Consider the following 23363-nt stretch of genomic DNA (forward strand, 5'->3'; position numbering starts at 1 on the left):
CCCTGCTGCTGATAAAGTCTTTCCTTTCCCCTCTGGGAAGCAGCCTGTGGGGGAGAGGCACTGGCCACCGTGGCTTGGGGAACTCACGATTCCTGGGGGGGGGGGCTTGCAGCTGGTCCAGACTTGGGTACGCTGTGTGTCCAGTCACGTGGCCCCAGGAGCTGTTCTGTACTGTTTCTTGTTATTTAGTAGTTGTTCTGGAGGATGAACTAAAATGTGCACATTGTTAAGCCACCATCTTGGCCCGAAAGTTCCCCATTTAGGTTGTTTGCAGGTCTTTCAGTAACTTCCTATTAGTAGGGATCCAGTGCAAGAAAGATTCTTGTATGTGTGCTTTTGATAAATGTCAATTTTGGATCACCATGTATAAGATTTAACAGAGTAGGGCCTGGTATTATATTGGTGAACCTCAATATATGTTTGCCTATTCTGTATACTGCTGTTATTAGCACCTCATTTCATGGACACTAAAGAGGTTTATAAGGAGTGTCTTACTGAGCAGAGATCACTCAAAGTCTTGAGGCTTGCTTGACTTTCAGGCAGTTTAGGTAAAAAATACGAAGTTTTTTTATTTGTTTTTTTAATGAGAAAATAGAAGTCAAGGCAATTCTATACTTTTCTGAAATGAGGTCAGGAATCATTGAATATGTGGGGCACATAGACTATCCCTAACTTAAAAATTTTATTGTGTAAATGTTCAAATGACCATACATGAGTAGCCTGTACTCACCTTTTCTTTTATCTGGGATCTTCCATTAAGCCTGTATTCCCTTGTTGTGTCACATAGTGATGCTGGAGACTTTGTTGACCATGCAGGGATCTTTCATACCTGGACAGCTCATTCTTTTTAACTGTCAGCAGAGGGTTCTCTGATACCTCCCTCCTCTAAGTTCCTCTGTTGTACATTCTCCCTGTATCCTGTCACTTTCTTTAAGGCCCTTATAATTGTAATAAAATGACTTCTTGTTTATTTCTTTGTTTAAGATCTACCACTCAGCCAGATTCCGACTTTGTGAGAGCTGGAAGGGTGCGTGTTTGTAGTTCTGCTTTTGTAGCCCTAGCACCTGACTCAGTGCTGAATGGTTTTTCTTAGGTTTTCTTTGCTTCCTCACTCCCTGTGTTTTGAACTCAGTACTTGAGAACTCATGGTACATTATACCACACTTTAAAAATTATACTTTTGTGGGCTGATCCAGAAACCCAGTCATCATTTTAAATATCAGAACCTATTTTCTTGTAGAAGCACTAACCTCTTGGCCAAAGGACTCTTAAGTACAGCCAATTTTTGAATACTCTTCAGAGTACTCTGGACTCCTCTTTAAAATTAGTATGCCTGAGAGATGCTCAGGCTGTCATTTATTTTATTTTTGTATCTATTTTTATAACTGTACACACCCCCAAGATGTGCAAGTTGGCACATCAGTAAAAATCATAAGTGCTCAAATTTGCCCTTGAAAAACACTTCAGTGACTCAAAGCCTGTGGAGGGGCTAATGATGCGAGTGGCATAGGGGCACTGCCATCTGCTAAGAAGCAATTGGGGCATGCCACTCATCCTAGGCTTATCCAGGTACAGTGCTATTTTAGTGGAATGTCGAGCTGTTGTAAAGTAATTTTTCCCCAGTGTATGTAGTTGAATTCACAAACAGTGTATGTGTGATATAAGTTCACCTTATATCTTCCACCAACCACCTTTTATTTCTGCAAATATTTGTACAGATAGCTCTGTTCTGTTCATTTTAGGTGACATAGTATTCCTTTGTGTGGAATGTATTCAGCAAATTTTTCTAATCCCTTATTTATGGATATTTGGTTGTTTCTAGTCTTTTGTTACTACAGCTAGTGCTGCAGTAAATTTTGTTGAATAGACATCTTTGCATACATGTGCAGGTATAGTGATAATTTTCCATAGGTGGAATGGCTGAATTAGTAACTGGTTCTGAATATCCATAGATACTGCAAAATTGCCCCCTGAAGAGCCTAATCACTTCTATCTTCAGGCATCATGAGAGTATGTATTTCTCCAAACCCTTGTCAAAAGAGTGTTATTCAGATTTTAGATGTTTGCCAAACTAGAACTTATATTTGAAGAGTTACACTGTTCACATTTCAGTGACTAAAATACTGTGAACAGAAGCATTTAGCAAGATGTTAATGTGTTTAATCACTGAGATTTGTCATTCCAATTTGATGTGTTTCTTTTTTTCCTATTTTTTGAACAGGTAGTTATGCTTGTGCTGGCCTGGAAATTGGATGCACAGAACATGGGTTATTTTACTCTACAGGAATGGTTAAAAGGAATGACTTCTCTACAGTAAGTTTGAGGCTGCACTGTCGGGGTCCCTGCTCTCCCAAGGTGGTTGCTTCCTCCCTGAAACTTCAGGGAACCTGGGTTGGGTGAGTGGAAGAAAATCAGGTAGTCTGGGCAAGCTTCACCTGTGGCCAAAGATGTAAAGGCCAAGACCGATTTTTGTAAGGAGAAGAGGACTGTTATGAATGTATTTTAGCAATTAAAGCTTTTATACGTTTGTATGTATATATACGCATGTGCAGTCTATTTTAGTATCCTTCTAGAGCAGCTCTGTCCAACAGAAAAATAGACCAAATTTGCTGATCTATGGTGAGCCACATATGTAATTTTAAATTTTCTAATAACCACATTAAGAAAGTAAAAGGTAACAGGTTGTTAATTTTAATAATATATTTTATCTAACTCGAAATGTCATTTCAATATGTAATTAATATTTTAAAAATCAGATATTTTTGCATTTTTTTGTACTAAGTCTTCAAAATATGGTGTGTATATTACATTTACAGCACATTTTCATTTATATGCTCAGTTTGCAAGTGCTCAATAGTCACATCTAACCAGTGGCTACTGTATTGGACAGTAAAGGTTGTGAACTTAAAAAGTAGAAGCTCATTAGCATCTGGTTTACAGTCAGAAAAAGTTGAGTAAAGTGAACTTTTATAAGTGGAAATATTTTATACATTCTATTTTATAGATCCTCGTTTTAGCTTTGGATAAAATTAAACATTCATTACTATTATTGTGAGTATTAATAATAAAATAATAATAATAATATTGTTTGTGTTACCTGGTCCAGAATAAGAAAAAAAATCAGTGGTTTTATATTCCTTCTGTGCTTGTATGTATGTGTATGTGTGTTTGCTAAGTTTCATTCAAGAGAACACAACTTGTGATTTCCTATTATACAATGAAGGATACAATTGAAGTGGGTGACTAAACATTTCAACTGTATAGGAAGATATTCATTCATAACTTAGTAACTTTGATCTAAAGTTCTTAGAATGATTTCTCTTTTTCTTTTCACGTTAACTTGGAATAATTGACTTTAATTTTTACTGAATTAAAATTGAAGTGTTAATGATCTTCAGTTTTTGTTTAAATAATTTTGGCATTTGTCAGCTTTTAATATTATTGCCCATTTGTTATTAACAGTGCTGTTTGCTTTGTGCTTTAGTAATTTATGAGACTTTTCCCCGTTCTTCCATTTGAACCTCACAGTTACCTAGTTAGAAAGATGGCACGTTTTACAAATGAAACTGCAGCTTAGAGGGGGATATATGAAAACCCCAGAGTTCTGGTTTTTAAGTCATTTTCTTCATCTAACAACTATTGTCTGGTGTCAAATGAGTTTTAGGTAAAAGCCTAACCATTTTTTTTACAAATATACTTTCCTGTCAGCAACCCCTAGAATTCTAGGGTTAAATCCTTCTGGAATCTCAATAAAATTGTGTTTGTCATGTTGGGGAACAGCTTATGATTTTAAGCTGAGTAGCTATTTCGTTTTTTCCCTCTCTGCCTTTCTTCTTTGCTTTCTGAATAGAGCGTGCAATGGCTGCTCTTTTTTAAGTTTTCTGGTAATGATGAACACATGGTTGATAACAGGATTTTATTTCAAGGCTGAAGGGGAGGACACCATCAGCTTTTTTCAGGCACATTTTCATTTGTCTTTAAATGGTATAATACACATACCGTATAGTTCTAGATTCTTTCTTGCATTTGCCTTTACATAGGAATATTACATCATGCCAGCCCTTACCCACGTGTTTTGAGGGCCATGCCCTCCTGGGAAGTAATTAGGTAGTTTTCCTTGAATAAGTCTACATTCTAGAGTAGTTTGGAGCATCTCTGTCAGGTTCTTTATTGGGAACTCTGCTTGCCATTTTGACACAAGTGGTGCAAGTGGGTTCCTATAACTAGCTCCTACTTGGTCTTTGCAATTCAGGGTTTAGTGACAGGACTGATCCACCGCAAAGTCATTGAGGTAATCTGCTTTCTTTCTGAGATGGGGAAACTCTGACATCAGTTTCCTCATCAAGGAGGTAGAGATGATTATTCATAATAACCTCTTTGCTATTCAGAAACAGTCCATTTTCAAGTTTGAAGATATTCCTCTCCCAGCCTTCCTAGATTAGTAATTTGTTTGGCAAAATTTTCAATGAAGTGATGTGCCAAGCACAGCATTCTAGGCCCTGGGAAAACAAAAGCTGTGAACAAGACAGTCTTTGAGAGGGCAGGGCCTGGGAAGCAGTGTTCAGGGAAAAGAGCCCAAAGTAATAATAATAAGATTGCTTCTCTGTATGCCATTTGAATTAACCAGATTCTGTACATGTAAGGCATGTGTACCCAGTAAATAAGAAAACTCAGGGGAGAATCATTTATGTGCTCTAAAGCAGTCACCGTTTAGAATTATCTGTTTTGTTTTCTATTTTGGATTTTTTTAAACCCATTTTTAGTTTTATTAAATCTGTCCTATGAAATATTTTGGATTCAGAACTGGAATTAATATATAGATGACAAAGCCTATATTTGTAGTATACATTAGTATATTTGGTCAAAATGGTAAGTTTTAAAACATTGTTATTGTAAAGTGGGAGTTTGCTAAAAATAAAAAGCCCATGGGCTTTAGGGCCAGATAGAGATTTGAAACAGTTCTGCAATTTCCTTAGGTCTCCAGTAGTATCTCCAAAATTGTTAAGGCTAAGTATGAAATGTAGCTTCCACCCAAGCCCTCAGAAACTAGCCCCCTTGACACTGTGTAGAGAAATTGTGTGCATGGCCTCTACAATATCTTATCAGGCGGGAATGTGTGCTGTTTTTTTTTTTTTTTTTTTTTTAAAGGAAAGACAGAGAGAAGGAAGGAAGGAAGGAAGAAAGGGAAACATCTTTAAACATTTTCTTGTTTTATTGTATTTTGTTTTTCCGTTTTTTGTTACATGGGCTGGGGCCGGGAATCGAACCGAGGTCCTCCGGCATAGCAGGCAAGCACTTTGCCCGCTGAGCCACCGCGGCCCGCCCTTAATGTGTGCTGTTTTGTGAGAGTATTGGAAGAAATGACAGCAGGTGGCAGGGAACATGTACCTGACACACCCTAGATCAATTTAGTCTGAAAAGTCAGAGCCTGTGTTTTGATTATTTGTTTTATTCATTCCTTTGTTCTAATGTATGGATTTAAGGTTATAACCTCTGATGAATTAAGCTATTGGGGTGTTTAAGCTGAAAAATAAAAAGTGTGTTTGAGTTGTAGCTAACTCTGATGAGGTGCTGAAAAATACTTTTGGGCAGACTAAGTGAAGGAGTGAAGTCCTTTCCTGGGTAACTGGGATGCAGTACCTCTGAGCTCAGTTTCATAAATGTGCCTCTGCGTGGGGTGGTCTGTCAGGAGCAACACCTGCCTACACTCAGTGTGTGGCAAATATATAGAAGTGTTTTGTCAACATCAGAAAGCGTGATATAAAATTTCTATAGTAAATTGATCTTGCTAATGGTTAGGGGTCTGATTTCATAATCTTTGAGGATTGTTGTCCTAATTTCTGTTGGTTCTGAATCTGTTACAGCAGCAAAACTAAAGTAAGAAATGGTCCTACATCATGTATGCATTTTGTTAGGAATTGATGCTTCTTAGAGGTGTGGCACTGTCACTTTGTGACTTCTATGAGTTTTATCATACATGGTACTGAGAAAAGTATGGGGAAAACTTGGATTTAAGATGTGGTTAATTTCCAGGAAGTCTTAGGCTGGTTGTCCAGCTTCCCATGCCCTTTGTTAACCCAGTGCCTTTATAGATGTCCTTGGTGAGTTGCCACTAGATGGCAATCTGTGGTGCCTTCTGGAAAGGGTGACTCAGCATCTGTTTCTCTAAAGGGGGTTAGTCCAGAGGTTCTGTGGGACAAGTTCCTTTTTAAAGCAGATGAAACTCTTTGTTGACAATATTGTCTCTAACCCTTGTAACCATCTGTACTAGGTATGTGAAATGGAAATATGCTTAAAACAAGAGAACTGTTAGTTTCCTATACTCCAGAGAAGCCCTTTGAGCATCTTTCAAACATGGGAGCATCTTTTGGCCAGGCTGGCTGGGCTTATTCCAGACATGCTGTAGAACTTCACATTTGGCCTTGCAACTCTGCCAAAATACTCACAGCCACTTTATTTTCATTTAGCTGTGTAGTGGTTGTCCTAATGAGTTGTTAACTGCACCTGCTTTTCTCACTGGGCAGGACTAAACTAAACTTCTGGCCAAAATCTGGCTTTATTTCTTGATCTTTGTTCTAGTGAAGAGTAGGGACTTGAGCCTTATATATTTTTGAATTACCTGGTTTCCCTCCTTTTTGACCCTCCCTCATTGTTATCATTATTAAATTATGAATTATTTATACACCCATGATTTTTTAAAAAGCCCTACAGTAGAGCAGCACGCAATGCACAATCAGCCCTGCCTACACTTTCTGCCTCTCAGACTCCCATTTAATGCTTTCTTGTCCTCTAGTCTCCATCACCCCTCATTTGGAGTCTGGCACTAAATCTCTTTAACTTGGACATCGTTGTGTCTTTTAGTCCTTCCCCAGATCATGAGCTTTTCAAGATGCAAGCTTTTCAAGTCTGATTGTGCACTCTCCCAGGATGAGAGGCAGCTTCCATTGTTTCTAGGATTCAGTAAAAAAATATTCAATGTGGACCACAAATGTCCTTTATGGTCTGGCTCTGCTTCCCTCTCCAGCATCATCTTGTACTGATCTCCCTCTTAGTCTTTCCACTCCAGGGATAATGGGTTTCTTTTAGTCCTTTGTTTAGACTTGCCATGTTTCCTTCTGCTACTTAGCCATTGTACATGTTCCTAATCTGGAGAGCCCTCCATTCTGCCCTTCTCCCCACCCCCCAGCTAGTTGAATGCCTGTCTTTCACTTCTCAGTTTATGTGTCATTTCCTTGAAGAAGTGCTTCTAACTTCTACAATAGTCTAATTTTAAGCTTTTTAATTTTAAACATCAGGAAGAAATAAAAAGGACATTCTAAATTGTTCTGGGCCCTTAGGAGTTAAACATTTACTTTAATTTTTAGTCTTCATGTGGTTTATCATCTACAGGGATTTACTTGTAGTTAGCTGTAAAAAAGGTTTCACAGATTTATTGCTGAAAAATAGATCAATGTACTTTATTATGAACCATATTTTAGTTTATAAAGTGACAAAAATATTTAGATTGCTAATTCTTGCAATATGTATTTTGTTACCTTTATCTATAGTTGGTGGTAGGTAAGAGCTCAGCAGAGAAACACAGGGAACACATCCAGCATTGAAAAGTTTTAATATTGTCTGTGAAAATGGTGGTTCTTAATTCTCTCTTTTTTTTAAAGGCTAGATGTTGGGAACAGAAAACTAATTTGTAAAAATAACCAATTAGTCCACTTCCTTTTGAAAAGTAAACAGTGTGTGTCAGTTTCAGTTAAAAATAGGTTATCATCCCCAGCTCCCTGGAGAAATTTCAAGTCTGTTTTCAAAGTCTGGGGCAGAGAAAGTACAAGGTGAACTGGAACATCTTGTGCTAGAAAGCAAGGAATTACTCAAAAGACTAATAGGGATGTAACAGAGTGACCCTGGAGTCAGTTTGAAGGGGCTGCTGCCCAAATTGGGACGGTTTATGCATAAAAAAAATGCAGACAGTAACAGGTTATATGCACACTGAATTTAAAACAAAAATCAGTAAACCCAGAAATAAAAAAGGTGGTTGTTAGAGCTCTTCTTTATAGGAGAGTTCTAGCCAATAAAAGTAGAAGGACTGATAGAAATAATCACTTGGCAACTACCAGTATAACAATTGATTCAGGCAGGTATCAGTGTTGAGGAACAGGATAGTTACAGTCTCACGGTGTCATCTCACAGGTTACTGATTGCAAATACATGGGGTAGGTACCTGTACAGTGGAGAATTTGGTAGATACTCCCTTTACCAAATGATTTAACATAGTATCAGCAGTAAGGGGAGAGACTGACATCATGAGCCTCTTGTTAAGGGTGCACTGAGAAGGATACAATGTCACATGTAGTGTTCTTGTCAGAAGTGTTTTACCGAGATTTAATCATGGAGAAATCCTAAAACAGATACTCTACAGAACAACTGCTCTGGACTCTTTGAAAATGACAGTCCAAGAAAAACAGAAAAAGGCAGGATACTCTTCTAGAGACTAAAGGATAGAACAACTAAAAATCATGCATGATCATCTTGACTAGATCCTGGATTGAATAAAAGAAGGAGCTATACAGGAGATTTGGGGGACACTGGGGAAATCTGCATATTGATATGCATATAGATTGTTTATTAGTTAAGAAAGTTAAACATTTGATGCACTATTAAGAATGATGGTATGTGTTAAATAGGAGAATATCCTTGTGCACTTAGTTGTAGGCTGATAAATTTATCATGTGTTGTGATGCTTGCAGCTTTTCACATGGTTCAGTAAAAAGAGTTGTGTGTGTGACAGAGAACACACAAATATGACAGAATATCCATTGGTGAATCTAGGGGATGGGTATATGGGTGCTTATAATCTTTCAACTTTTCTGTACATTTGAAATTTTTTGAAATAGAAAAAAGTAGATTATCATGGACATTTTCCCAGCTTCAGGGATTTTTACTTTCCTTTGGTATTGTGTTTTATATTACTGCCCCAATTAAGAAAAAAACTCAGGTTATAATTTGCCTTTATTCTGTTTTTCTAGATGTGATACAACAGAAAAACTAAGAAATACTTTGGATTACTTAAGATCATTATTAAATGATTCTACAAACTTTAAACTTATTTACAGATATGCGTTTGACTTTGCACGGGTGAGTTCTCTGGAGCCTATCCAGATGTTTCCCTCTCCTCCTACCTCTCTTTTCATTGCCTCTGGAGGTTTGTTTTTACATGCCACAGCAAGGAATTTGAGTAAGTTACTCCCAGGATGCATTTCTTTCTTCATGTGCACATTTTAAACTAACCCTGATTCTGTGCAAAAATGTTAGCTAAAAGCAGTAGTGGCATACCTTTAATAGATATTGTACTTGACTTAAATGTAGGTTATAAATGGTCCTGTAGTAGACAGTATTCTAAATGTCTCGTATATAAACTTGGAAAGACTTCTCAGTGAACACAGCAGCAAACCTTCACCCGGTGAATTTACTCTGGAATAAGCTAATAGTATCTAATCCAGTTTCACTTTGGGTGCTATTAGTGTTTTTGGAAATCATTTGAATTTCTGACTTAAATTAATTTTGGTTAATATTATTCAAATGTATTTTTCTAATCATTTTGAAGAGGGCCAGCCTGTTTGTCACATAGTGAGTGCAGGTATGTGAGAGTGGGTCTCTTGGAATGAAATATGTCTTACTTTTTAGTCTCTTCACCATAGGTAGTGAATTCTGAAATAGTAGTTGATATTGTATTAATTAAAACACAGCCCACACAGTTATACTATATTCATAATGCTGTTTCTATTATGGCTGTGTGTTTGATAGATTCAGGGTACCAGACTTTCTTGATTGATTACATATTTTTAAATTATTATTTTTTTAAGCAGAGGACTCAGTACAGATGATCTTTTCTTTTTCCTACAACCATACCAATGTTATTCACTTTTTACCCCCTTTGGCTCTGCCAGTTCAGCACCAAAGGTCTATTTCTTGGTGAATTCTTCAGCATCTGCAGTAACATTAGCAATTCTGTGTGGTGCCCTCATACAAATTTTTTGCATTCTTGCAGCCTTTTCATCAGATCACAACATGCATACAGACTTACAAATATTTAAAAATGACAAGATGGAATTCAGTTGCTGTATTTTGCAGAATGTTATTTCCGTAATCATATATAGAAGTTACTTGGCAGATACTTTTAGAATAAATGTGTAGTGTTTCTAGGATTAAATATTTTGTTACCTGGGAGCTTTCCACCCAAAGTCCGTTGTTTCTTAGAGTATAGATTCAAGTGTGTTTGGACATATTATCCTTTCTCCTCCAGAATCAATCCTGTTTTCTGACTTCCTTGTTTGGGAATCAGAATTCTCCCAGATATCCCCCACTTTGCATCAGGTTTTGTTTGCTCCTCTCTGACCTCCCAGCCTATCTTCAGTCACTCACTGTAACTGGTTGCTCCCTGTAGCTGGTCTCAGTGGGGCTCCAGTGGGTGCCTCCTCCTTACTGCCGCTACTGTTTCCTTACCAGTTGAGTCCCTTTTTCCTCCTTGCCTTCATTCTTAGGTAGCCCTATTTCCACATTCTTTCACTTCTCATGTGGCATTTACATCACTGGGGTGCCAGTGTCTTTTTTTTTTTAATCCATTGGTTATGTAGAAGTGTGTTGCTTGTGTTGTTTATTTTCCAAATATTTGTAGCTTTTCCAGACATCTTTCTATTAATATCTACCTTAATTCTTTTGTGATCAGAGAACACACCCTATCTAATTTCAGTCTACGTAAAATTATAAAGGCTTGACTTATGGTCTGTTGTGATGACTACTTGAAAAGAATGAATATTCTGCTATTGTTGGGTAGAGTGTTCTGTAAATGTCAGGTCAAGTTGGTTGTTCAGTATTATTCAGCTCTTCTATATTCTTATTGATTTTCTGTCTGCCTGTTCTATCACTTTCTGAGAGAGGAGTATTGAACTCTTCAATTATAGTTATTTCTACTGCCACTTGTATCAGTTTTTGCTTCATGTATTTTGAAGCTCTGATATTAGGTTTATAGACATTTAGTATTGTTATGTCCTCTTGGTGAACTGACCCCTTTCGCATTATGAAATGTCTTTCTATCCTTTGTGGTATTCTTTGTTCCAAAATGTATTTTATTTGATATAATATAGCTATTCCAGCTTTCTTTTGATTAAATGCCTGGTATATCATTTTCCATTGTTTTACTTTTAACCTACTGTTTCTATTCTTTTACTTTTAACCAACTTCTGTCTTTATATTTAAAGTGGGTTTCTTGTGCATGGTATATAGTTGGGTCTGACAATATCTGTCTTAACTGGGATGCTTAAATCATTTTTTTCATTTTCCTTCTGTTTAAAAAAATTTTGCTTTAACATTTCTCATAGTGTAGATTTGATGGTGATGAATTTTCTGAGATTTTATTTCGCCTTCAATTTAGAAAGGAATTTTCTGTAAAAAAATTATACATCTAATATAATTATTGATATCGTGAGGTTTACATCTTCTCTCTTGCTTTTTTTCCTCCTATTTGTCTCATCTACTCTTTGTTCCCTTTTGCCTCTATTCATGCCTTATTTTGGATTACGGTTCTTTTTTAAATGATTCCATTTTATTTCTGCTGTTGCTATATTAGCTATACCTCTGTTTTGTCTAGTTGCTCCAGGTTTTACATATATATCTTTAAATTTTCACAATCTGTCTTCAAATATTTTTTTTCCATTTTATATATAAAGTTTAACTTTTGCAATGATACACTTTCATTTTCCTTTCTCATCATTTATGCTATTATTGTCATACAATATATACTATGCATCTCACAATAGATTGTTATCCTTTTACTTTAAAAAAGCAGTTCTATCTCATGGAGATTAAATGTAAAAAAAAAGTGTCTTTTATTATTTACCCAAATATTTACCATTTCTGTGCTCTTTATTCCTTTTGTATAGATCCATATTTCCATCTGTTTTCATTTTCCTTCTGCTTAAAAAATTTTTCTTTAACATTTCTCATAGTATAGATTTGATGGTGATGAGTTTTCTGAGATTTTATTTCACCTTCAATTTAGAAAGGAATTTTCTGTAAAAAACATTCCAGGCTGATAGTTTATTCTTTCAGTACTTTCATAATGTCTCAATTGTTTTCTGACATGTAGTTTTTGATGGTAAGTCTGGTATCATTCTTATATTTGTTCTTTTGAACATACTGTCTTTTCTTTTTTGTTCTCTGACAACTTTCATTCTTTTTTTTTACTGCTTAGTTGATTATTATGTGTTTTGGCATAATTTTCTTTATGTTTATTCTGCTTGGGGTTTGTTGAACTTTTTTTTCTGAATTTATGTATTAGGGTTTTCTAGGGAAACAGAATCAGCTGGAGATATTTGTAAATAGTATGAGATTTTATAGAAGTGTCTTATGGAACTGTGGGAATGCTCGAGTCCAAATTCTGTAGGGCAGGCCATATGCTGGCAACTCTGATGAAGGTCTTAAGTGAATTTCCTAGGAGAGGCTGGCTGGCTGAAGTGGAGATGCAAGTTCTCCTTCCCCTTAAAAGACTTCAGCTGATTAGATTAAAAGTCTCCCACTGAGAAAGACATCACCTTAGCGGTTGTAACCAACTACAGATGCATTTAACATACAGATGATTTTAGTCCAAGAGATGTCCTCGCAGCATCAGGTAGGCCAGTGCTCACTTGAGCAGATAACTGAGCACCATCACCTGGCCAAGTTGACATAGGAACCTAACCACAATTTACATTAAATTGGAACATTTTCCAGCTGTTATTTCTTCATATATTTTTTCTGTCCCCTCTTTGCTGTCCTCTGGGATTATAATTATACCTATATTAGACTGCCTGATATTTTCCCATAAGCCCTCATTTTTTGTTTCTCCCCCTCTCTGTTTCATTTTAGATGGTTTCTGTTGCTTATCTTCAAATTTACTAATCTTTTCTTCTGCAGAGTATCATCTGCTGTTAATGCTGTTAATTCCAGCCAGTATTATTTTCATTTCAGCTACTGTAATTTTCATCTCTAGAAGTTCTGTTTGGCTCTTTTTTATATCTTCCATTTTTCTCTTTATAATAATGTTTTCTTCTATCTTCTTCAACATCAAAAATATGTTTTTAGTAAATGTTTTAACAACCTTGTCTCCCAATTTCATCATCTCTCTTATTTCTTGGTTTCATTACATTGATTGATTTTTCTCTTAGTTATTTATTGGCTATATTTTCCAGCTTCTTTGCATATTAGATGCTTAATATTGTGAAATTTTTTGTTGTTGGTTGCTGTATTTTGTTGTATTCCTTTAGTAAACTACTTGGCCAAAGAGTTGAGGAGACCATTCTGCAGATTTCCAGGTATCTCTCTGTGTAGCTCCCTCATTGCTGGTATTTTTGCTGCTCAGATTTTAGCCAACTCCAAACTGTCATCTCCTCCAACTCAGCCAAACTGAGGGGCTCTCTTTGGTTTACCCCTCCCTGAGTTGTAGTATGGAAAATACTTCTGCACAGTAAGCTGGTGTCTATATAGGGCTTTCTTTATTTCTCTTATCTTAAGGACTGCAGACCTGTGCTGCCTGTTGTCCAATGTGTGAAAACCATTGTTTTGTATATTCAGTTTTCTGGTTTGTGAAGTGAAAGTATATCTGGTCTCTATTTCATCTTAGTTGGAAGCAGAATTCAAAATCCCTTTTCTTTTTCAATCTTTTTTTTTTCCACCAAAATGTAATTCTTTTAGGTAATAACATATAATTATTACCACAGCAAACCTTTTAAAGTAGCACCAGTCGGTTTTAAAACCCTAAATATTAGATTCTATATAGCAATGGTATGTACTGTGTTGAATATTCTGAATTATACTTAATATACCAGGAAAAAATTACAGTGCAATACCAGAAATGATGAAGTGACCCCTTTAACAAGTCCCCAGAGAGATTGCAGTCCCAGTGGTGTGACAGTTTCTTTCCTTACCTTCGAAACTTGTACTTAGTATTTGGCTTATAGAGTTGTATTATTTTTCTACTAGTTTTTTTTTTACTTGAACTTATTTATAGTCTTACAAATGCTAAAGAATTGTGGAACTTTAAAGCTGAAAGAAATCTTAAGATGCGTCTGGTTCAGGCTTGTCATTAATCAGATGATGAAACTGATGCAGGAGGCAGCTTGAGGCCTGACTTCCTGCCCCTGATGTGCAGGCTGGCACCCTCTCTGCAGAGCCCTGCCACCTTCCCTGACTCAGAACTGTCCCCAACCATCTTGTTAGAGGAAGATGATATATATCCCCAGGGCTGAAATGGCCAGTCCTTTCATACATGTGAACTTTTGTCTCCATATTTTCAAGCATAGGTTTTTTCCCCTGTGTAAACTTCAGTTATTATAAAAGACTAAATATGGTAATTTTTCATAGATCTGAGTACAGTTATTAAATAGGAATAAATTTGAATCTTCTCCATTCTCTGTGGCAGAAGAGAACTGCTATGTTGAGAGCCATACAGAGAATTGACAGTTGGAATTCTGAGAAGGGTCAGTGTTGGGTACTGACTAGCAGTAACAGTGAGAACCCAGCTGAGAGGAGAGAGAGTAAATTTACAGTGATGCTGTTCTCCATAGCAATGGGCCTTTTTCTAGCAATGCAGTCCAGCCTTGATGCAAAAAGGAAAGAATGTTGGGACAGATTCAGAGTGAAAAGTTTGTGGATGGAGAAGGCAGAAGGGAGTTGGGAGTAGCCATCCAGACAGAATCAGGAAGAGAAGTTAGGAGAAGCTGCTAGATGGAGAGAAAGGGAGGCCTTGAAGGTGAGGAAGAACAAATGGGAGTGAACAAAAGAAGAATGGGAGTTTTTTTATGGGGGAGAAAAGTGCTTGCTTTCCTACTTTTTGAAATGAACCCTTAAGAAGTCATAGTGGAGGACTCTCTGGAGGCAGAAAAAGCCAGTGGAAATACTTTTTACTGAGAGGTGATCTTGTGACCGTCCTTACAGTTAAACCCTCAGTGTGTTCACTTTTCCAGCAGTAGGTACCAACTGCTGTTGTTTAACCTTTCTGAGAACGTGTCTCAGGAAGATGCAAGAGGCCACCTAAATTAAAGCTAATGTTATCTTCTTCCTCTAAGTAAAACAACAGTTGTCATTCCTATTTAAACTTGAAATAATGATGGATATTAAGAAAAATTTTGCTAGGTCTTTTGTTCAACAACCCTTGTGTTTTAGTTTACCAAAGCTGCCAGAATGCAACACACCAGAGATGGATTGGCTTTAAATAAAAGGGGATTTATTTAGTTAAAAACGTATAATTTTTCAGAGGGAAGGCAGCCAACTTTCAACTGAGGTTTTTTCTTATGTGGGAAGGCACAGGGTGATCTCTGCTGTCCTTCTCTTCAGGCTTCTGGGTTCCAGCAGCTTTCCCCAGGGTAATTCCTTTCTGCATCTCCAAAGGCTTAGGCTGAGAGTGCTGTGCTACGTTGAGCTCTCTCATTTAAACTTCCACCCAATTAAGTCAAACATCATTCATTGCAGCAGGTATGCCTCCTAGCTGACTGCAGTGTAATCAGTGACAGATGGGCTTCACATATCTACCGCAATAGAACTAGGCACCTTCACCTGGCCAAGTTGACACCTGAACCTTACTACCACACCTTGTTATCCAGTAATTCCTCCTGAGGTCTAACCTAAATATACTGTTACCGTTTGAATTCATTTGCTCTTCTAATTTGAGTCAGTTTCTCACTTGTTAACCAATATATTTTTCTAATTTCCATCTCCACACTATCCCCCGTGCATGTGTGTGCATATGCACTTGCACACACACAACAGCCTTCTTTACTTTTTCATCATATTTTTGTTCTAAATTACAGAGAAAATGTAAAGTTGGTCGGGGCAAGAATAGGAAGATATGATATAGTCATCTACAGGTCCATTACCCTGAAAATCCTGCCATTTTTGTTCTTAAGATTCCACTTTGGTTATTGAAAAGTCACCCAGATTTGCTCAGCAATTATTTGTAAAGCTAATGGGACTGTCTATCTCTTGATATTTAAATCTGTCTTCCATCTTTACTTCTAAGGGAAGTGATAATGGTGCATAATGAAGAGCTCAGATGTGGAATTAGACTGTGTGGCTTAAGTCTTAGAACTGACATTTATTGACTGTTCACTCTCTGTGCCTCAGTTTCATTATTTGTAAATTGAGGATAATAGTAGCATCTATTACAATAGAACTCTTGTAATGAATTTAAATATAAATATATAAAATTAGGACAATTGCTGGCTCAGAGTAAGTTCTCAGTAAAAGTTAATCACTGAATTGGAAATAGTTGTTGAATGATTCTTCACTGACATTATTTATATTTCTGCAAACATCAAGTTTCAGATGATGGCTTATTTTCTGAGAGTAGGGCTTACGGTAATAGAATCTAATTGTGCCAGATAAAATGACAAGGAAAAACTGACTGTTGGCACATTTTTTTTCCCTCTTGTTTTAAGGGGAGGAGTGTGAAGAGTTCACGTTATTAAGTAATGCCTTGCAAATATTATCTGTAAACTGATATTGGCTAAGTTCTAAGAACATAATTATTTCAGATTGATTTTTCTTAATAAGATGACACCCTGGGTATATTAAGGAAATAAAAACAACTCCCACTCTCAAACTGCTATATTTTATTTCATAAACTGAACCATGGTATTTAAGATTTGAGTTCTTTAGAGCTCTTCATTTTATATACTTTTTTTACTTAGATAGCTGTGTTAAGAAGGACTCCATTTTTTCTTTATTTTTTGTAATCCTTGTGATCTCAAATGAAAATGACATGATATATGTCACAGGTCTCCACTTCAGGCCTTTTGATTTCATATCTCAGATTTGACTCTAATTTCAAGTCTCTGACTTGTTTGTGAGTCATGCATTGTTTTTTTTTTTAATAGTACAATTTTTTTTTATCAGAGAAGTTGTAGGTTTGCAGAAAATAGTGGTCCCATATTAACACCCTCCATTATTTTAACATCCTTCATTTGTCTATCACAATCACATTATTTTTATTTCAAACTAACTTCAATATCATATACATATACTCTTCCTGTACCCTCCATCCTCCTACCTTTTTGTTGTACTTATTACATATTATAACCTTATTCATTGAATGTCCAAAACCATAGATGTATGATTACTTTTTAGGAATTTGAATTTTGGCACCTGTAGGAAATGAGGAGTAGAGTTACATACTAAAAAATACAACAGTACTGACCTTTATAATTACCCAAATGGTTACCTTTACCAGAGGTCTTTATTTCTTTATGCTGCTTTAAAACGCTGTCTAGTGTCCTTTCCTTTCACTCTGAAAAACTCCCTTTTAGCATTGTTTGTTAGGGCAGGTCTGGTGGTAATGTAGTCTCTCAGCTTTTGTTTATCTGGGAATGTCTTAATCTCTCCCTCATTTTTGAAGAAAAGTCTTATTGAATATAAAATTCTTGGTTGACAATTGTTTTCTTTCAGCTCTTTAAATATTTCATCCCACTGCCTTCTTGCCTCCATCGTTTCTGATGAGAAATTGTTATTTAATCTTATTGGGACTCCTTGTACATAACACACTGCTTTTCTCTTTCAGTTTTCAGAACTCTCTCCTTGTCTTAAATATTCACCAATTTGATTATTATGTCTCTGGGTGTGGTTTTCTTCAAGTTTATCCTGTTTAGTGTTCGCTGAGCTTCTTAAATGTGCATATTCATGTCTTTTGTTCCATTTGGGGAGTTTTATGCCATTATTTCTTTATTTCTTTTTTCCTTTGCTCTCTTTTCTTTCTCTGAGACACCCATAATGCGTATACTAATATGCTTGATGGTGTCCCACAGATCTCTTAGGCTTTGTTCACTTTTTTATATTCTTTTTTCTTTCTTCTCCTCATCCTAAATCATTTCAGTTGTCTGTCTACAAGTCCACTGATTCTTTCCTCTGCCAGCTCCAATCTGCTGTTGAAACCCTTCAGGGAATTTTGCATTTCAGCTATTGTGATCTTCGACTACAGTAATTCTGTTTGGTTCCTTTGAAAAATTTCTATCTCTTTATTGAGATTCCTATATTGTTCATTCATTGTTTTCTTCATATCCTTTAGTTCTTTCTCTGAGTGTTCCTTTATGTTCTTGAGAATACTGAAGATCAGTTTTTTTGTTTTTGTGTGTTGTTATTTTCGTTTTCTTTTTGAACATCAGTTTTTTAATAAGCCTTTGTCTAGTGTGTCCCAAATCTGGTCCTCTTGACTTATGGTTTCTGGATTTTTATCTTGTTCCTTTGGATGGGTCATCATTTCCTGTTTGTCTCGTAATCTTTTGTTATACACTGTGTATTTTAATATTTTAAAGTGTTAACTCTGAGATTTAGTCTCTGAGCTGTCTGTTCCTTAAGTTCATATCCTGCTAGTGATAAATTAGAGATTTCCTTTAGTGTCAGGAGTAACAGAAACAAAACCAAAAGCATCTTTAAATCATTGCAAATTGATTTTCCTTTTGTTGGTAGTCTCCTTCATAGCTTAGCCGTCCTATCAAGAATATCAGCCAAAGGTAAATGCGAAGTCCAGTGTCCTTTCTGTCTTACCTGAACCTGCATGGAGCCAGCTTCCTATCCTGAGCTTGTGCTTGTTTATGGCCTTAGGGATTCCCCAATTTATGTTAATTCAAATGCACCTTTTACTATCTATGAAATAGACTTTCTCCCCCTCCTGGATGCTTAACTGTATGTCTAATACAGGTAATCCTTTGTCCCTGGCTGCTTTGATTTAATTGTTTCTTTGTTTGTTTTTTATGTTTTATGTGTTTATTTTTAATATTTTTCTTCAGTGATTTTTTTTTTTTTTTTTTTTTTTTTGCATGGACAGGCTCTGGGAATTGAGCCTGGGTCTCTGGCATGGCAGGTGAGAATTCTGCCACTGTCCCATCACAGCACTGCCCTCTTCAATGATTTTTATACTGAGATGTAATCATCTAAAGTATACCATCAGTGGTGTACGTATCATCATAAAGCTGTACATTCATCATTATAGTCGAATTTTGAACATTTTCATACTACAAAACCTATAAAACTAAGAATGAAAATTAAAGTAAAAGTAAAAAAAGAACACTAAAACATCCCATTATCCCCACATCCCCCTATTGTTTATTTATTTATTTGTCTTTTTTTTCTTCCTCATCTGTTTCCATACACTGTATAAAGGAGCTTAATTGGGTTTTAATCCTGCTTTAGCTGTTTGTAAGCTGCTTCAGCTTGCAGGATAAGTTCTGGGAGAGTGAACCTAAGACAAGTTTCTTGATTCAGTCTTTAAAGCCTCCACGGGATAGATTGGCACTGCCATTCAGGCACCCGGGTTTGTGTATAGGGATCAACCTGCTCCCTCTGGAACAGGCCCAAGGATCCACGATGGGAGCACAGGCTTGCTCCACATTGTGCCATGGAGCAGGTAGGGGAGGGCCCAGCAAGGGTGCCACAAGCTTCACCTATTGTATTTCAAGCTATGATTTCTTGATTTAGTGTTTTCCCAGTTGCTGCAACCTTTTGTTTTCTGGAGTTTTGAGGAAAATGGTCTCTGTCAGGTTTTCCTAGTTCAAAGATTCTGTGGGGAATGGCACCCTGAAATATTTTATGTCACCACCTTGGTGGACCAGAATTCCTGTATATTGTTTCTTGATTCCAGCTAGTCTCCTTTGAAAATTTTTGGGAATTTTCTTTCCTGTTTAAGATTTTTTTCTTTGTAATGTTATTAATTCAAGGTTCTTCTTTCACATACAAATTAAAAGAAATAAATCATCTGAAATAATTGGGGTCCTCTGATAAAGCATATCTGAGTACCTAGATGTTTGGAGATTCATTTTTTTAAGATAGTATGTATATTTTGGCTAATTATTTAATTATTTTGTTTCCGTATTATTTCATAAGTCTGTGCACCAATTAAGAGAAAAATCCTTAATTTTCACATCTTACAGGAAGATACATACATAAATAGTTTTGTATCAACAGAGACACTGCTTTTTTACATGTTAAACTCCAGATCAGTTCTTAATAAAACTTCATGTTTCTCTATTATACATTAGTGTTACTGGTCTCTAGCTTAAAGAGTGTATTTATTCTATTTATAAAGCATAATTTCTTGGGATATGCAGAGCAGGAAACTTAGGTTTTGTAGCTCTATTGTCAGGTGCATGGTCTCACTCTGTAACTGTTGTTTTTAATCTATTTCTAAGGAGGACACTAAAGTAGATTCTAGTTCTGTACTGTAGGCAGGGTAAGTGCATCTTTGGTGTACAGAACCTGTTTACTTCCTAATACTGTTTGAAAAATAAAACAATTATTTTTCTGTTTATTATCTTAGAAAATTAGGTTATGAACTACATGTCCACATTTCTTGGATCAGAAAATAAGCAGGAAGGAAGTTTCCATTTCCTTCGCTTTTCACCTTGATGGGCCTTCTGGAGTGCTGGTTAAGTCTTGACAGGATATCTTTGGGTACTTCCTGCTTTGATTCTAACCTTGGACCACAGGAATCTGTTCGTCGGCCCCTGTCTGCTTGGGACTCCACAAGCAGTGGGTCATAGGAGTGGTATTGACAGTGTGGTGTTCAGTTTCCTACAAGAAACTTCTCAATGTTTGCTATACTCTTTGAAATTGTTAAGGTGGTTATTTTTTTTTAAATCATCATGTCAACAGCTGCCTGATAACATTCTGGGAGATTCATTTTATTTTTAATTGGAAACACATTTGCAGAAAATGCCATTAGGATCATTGTCAGATAACCCTCTTGAAATTGTCTCTATTTTGATGTTTAGTAGATGTTGGCTGTGGGATTTCTTGACTGTTCCCAGGAATTTGGAGTGTTTCCAGCTATGGTTTTTACACTTAGCCTCAAGTCCACCCATAGGCAGTCTTGGTTATCAGTGAGATGCCACAGTTCAGATCATGAGTGCATCCATAATATCTTTCTCTTATTTGCTAGGCAGAAGATGGTGTTAGTGATTGCGAGCTGCTGTCTGGCACCCTTGCAGAGCAGGAGTAAGTGAGTGCTGTTCAGCTTTCCAATCCTGTGAGTCCGATGCCTCTCCTCCATGTTTTGGCATCACTGCCAAACACATGCATTGAAATTTTTCATGATCATCAGTTTGTCAGATGATTATATTGTTACAAAGAGTCTGTCCAGTCCAGGTCTTTTGTATCTTTTTTTTTTTCATCTTAGTGTATGTCCATTGAAATGGGGACATAGACATTGATGATGTTGGAAGAGGGTAAAATATATGTCAAGACAAGATTAGGGATTTTGGGTTTAGTGGAGTACAAATTTTCACAAAGTTTTCTAGAGCAACAATGTCATAAACCCAGTGCTACATGAACTGTTGTTCAACAAATGGAGTTTGGCTGAGTCCTGTGGTGCCGCATGTGTTTCTAAACAGCTTACTCATTTTCCTCCTGGATTGCCTCGTAGTGTGATGTGCTGTTGCCATCTCCGACAGCTGTGTTTAATAGGGTAAGAGGAAAGTTTCCATTTGCTTATACAGTGCTTTGCAAAAGGGTAAGAATGCAGCAACCAGTGAGGTTTAGTCGGTGAAAGGTAGGCAAACTCAGGGGGCAGGCAGAGAATCCTATGGAAAGGAGGCCCCACCTTTTTGCATTGATCTGTGGAATTGAGAATGTGCCTGCCCTCATCAGACTTAAGTTGTGTGGCCTGTAACAGAGAACGGTGATGCAGGGCTATCTGACTTGGTCTGCTCACAAATGGTAGTCATATTTTTGATGGGGACCAAAACACACATCTATTGCATGTCTTCCTTAGCAGCAAGTTTCTATACCTTCGTCTACCCCGTTTGCTGTTGTTGAGTAAGGCCTTAACATTTGCTATGCAGTTCTTTTAAATTCAGTGTCATAGTAAGAATTCTTCATATACTAAAGAGAACTTCACTGTTAAAAGTCCTGGAGGTTCCTTTTTATTGGGAGTTATATGTGGCTGCATATTTTGCTAACAGTGGTGATCACAGCATCATCCTTAAGTTGGTTAACATTTATGTTCCACCTAAAATGGGTAGCCAGGCACTTTCTCCCCTTATAGAAAAGAACTTATGCACATTTCTCCTGTGGTGAGAATACCACCTAGAGGCTACCTTTGCATATGTAAGTTTACCATTTAAGGTCCCAGAACCTCTATCCCTTTCCACAGAAATTGCCCACTTGTAGTTCCAGAGTAGAAATTTGTAAGAAAGACGGGAATGAGAAGTTAGGATCCTTAATTGCAAATGTAATGGGGAAAAACTTAATCTTCTGCCCGTTAGTACATATTTACATACTGTTTTTTTTTTCGGTTGGCTTTAATGAAATGTTATCTTTTGTTTGGTTACTAGTCAAGGGTATTCTGCTAGGAGATTAAATCCAACAAAACCAAGGTAAGGAGGGCTGTGCAGATAGACACTACTTTCCCACAGAGCGGGTAGATGATACATTTTGGAAAGAATCTCGAAAGCTCCAGAATGTTTTTATGAGCTCAATTTAATTCCATCATGTTTAGGTAGAAGAAAAGTATTTACTAATGAAATAACAATTGCAAGGAAATTGACTTTTTAAAGGAAACCTGATTCTTAAGCATGGAAATCAAGTTTTAAACTCCATCTAATTAAGTTAATGGGCTTTGGGGTCAACAGTTATGGCTTTGGTGATTATCCTAAATGTCCATGAAGCAAGTGATTAAGTTACAAATTTTTATTAACCCCATGAAATATTCGTGACTACTCCTTCTACATAACTAATTGATTCTGCATTAGGGTGATCATTCAGTTGACATGAATTTTTCTCACAGTAGATTTATATAGTACCAAAATGATTGAATCTTCCATTGTGTCTGACTACATCTCCTCCCTTAGCCTTAGTCTGGACTCAAGGTTTTTATGGCATATAATAAATGAGTTGTTTATTAATTTATTGTTATGAAATACAAAGTTGAATCATTGGAAATGATTGGCTCACCTTTGTTTTTGTTTGTTAAACAGGAAAAGGACCAGCGCAGCCTAGATATAAACACTGCCAAGTGCATGTTGGGACTGTTATTAGGAAAAATCTGGCCCCTTTTTCCAGTTTTTCACCAATTCTTAGAGGTACCACATTGTTATTTTATGAAATGTATGTTTGCTTATTTAGAATTATCAAACATATTTTACTTAACCATTTAATGTACTTTTTGTTTGTTGTGCTTTTCTGCTTATAGGTGATATAATTGCTATCAGTTAACAACTACTTGTTTTCTCCAGGTGTATCAGTGTATGTGTTTAATGTGTTGCATCATTCCACGTTACAAATGCATCAGACATAGCCATCGCTGTGTCATTTTCTGTCTTTTTCCCACTAAATATTTTACTTTTTTGCTT

General features: G+C 36.5%; 1 protein-coding gene across 17 annotated transcripts in view; it reads left to right on the plus strand.

Moving 5' to 3' along the window:
• Positions 1–23363, plus strand: part of DCUN1D4 (defective in cullin neddylation 1 domain containing 4) — a 144116-nt gene that overhangs the window by 115363 nt on the left and 5390 nt on the right. For all 17 annotated transcript variants that reach the window (XM_077136834.1, XM_077136836.1, XM_077136848.1 and 14 more), the window contains 3 exons: positions 2222–2313; positions 9021–9129; positions 22989–23093. In XM_077136834.1, the coding sequence (XP_076992949.1) occupies positions 2222–2313; positions 9021–9129; positions 22989–23093 (306 nt within the window). The remainder of the gene's footprint in view (positions 1–2221; positions 2314–9020; positions 9130–22988; positions 23094–23363) is intronic.

This window comes from Tamandua tetradactyla, chromosome 19, assembly GCF_023851605.1.
Source record: "Tamandua tetradactyla isolate mTamTet1 chromosome 19, mTamTet1.pri, whole genome shotgun sequence".
Classification (NCBI taxonomy): domain Eukaryota; kingdom Metazoa; phylum Chordata; class Mammalia; order Pilosa; family Myrmecophagidae; genus Tamandua; species Tamandua tetradactyla.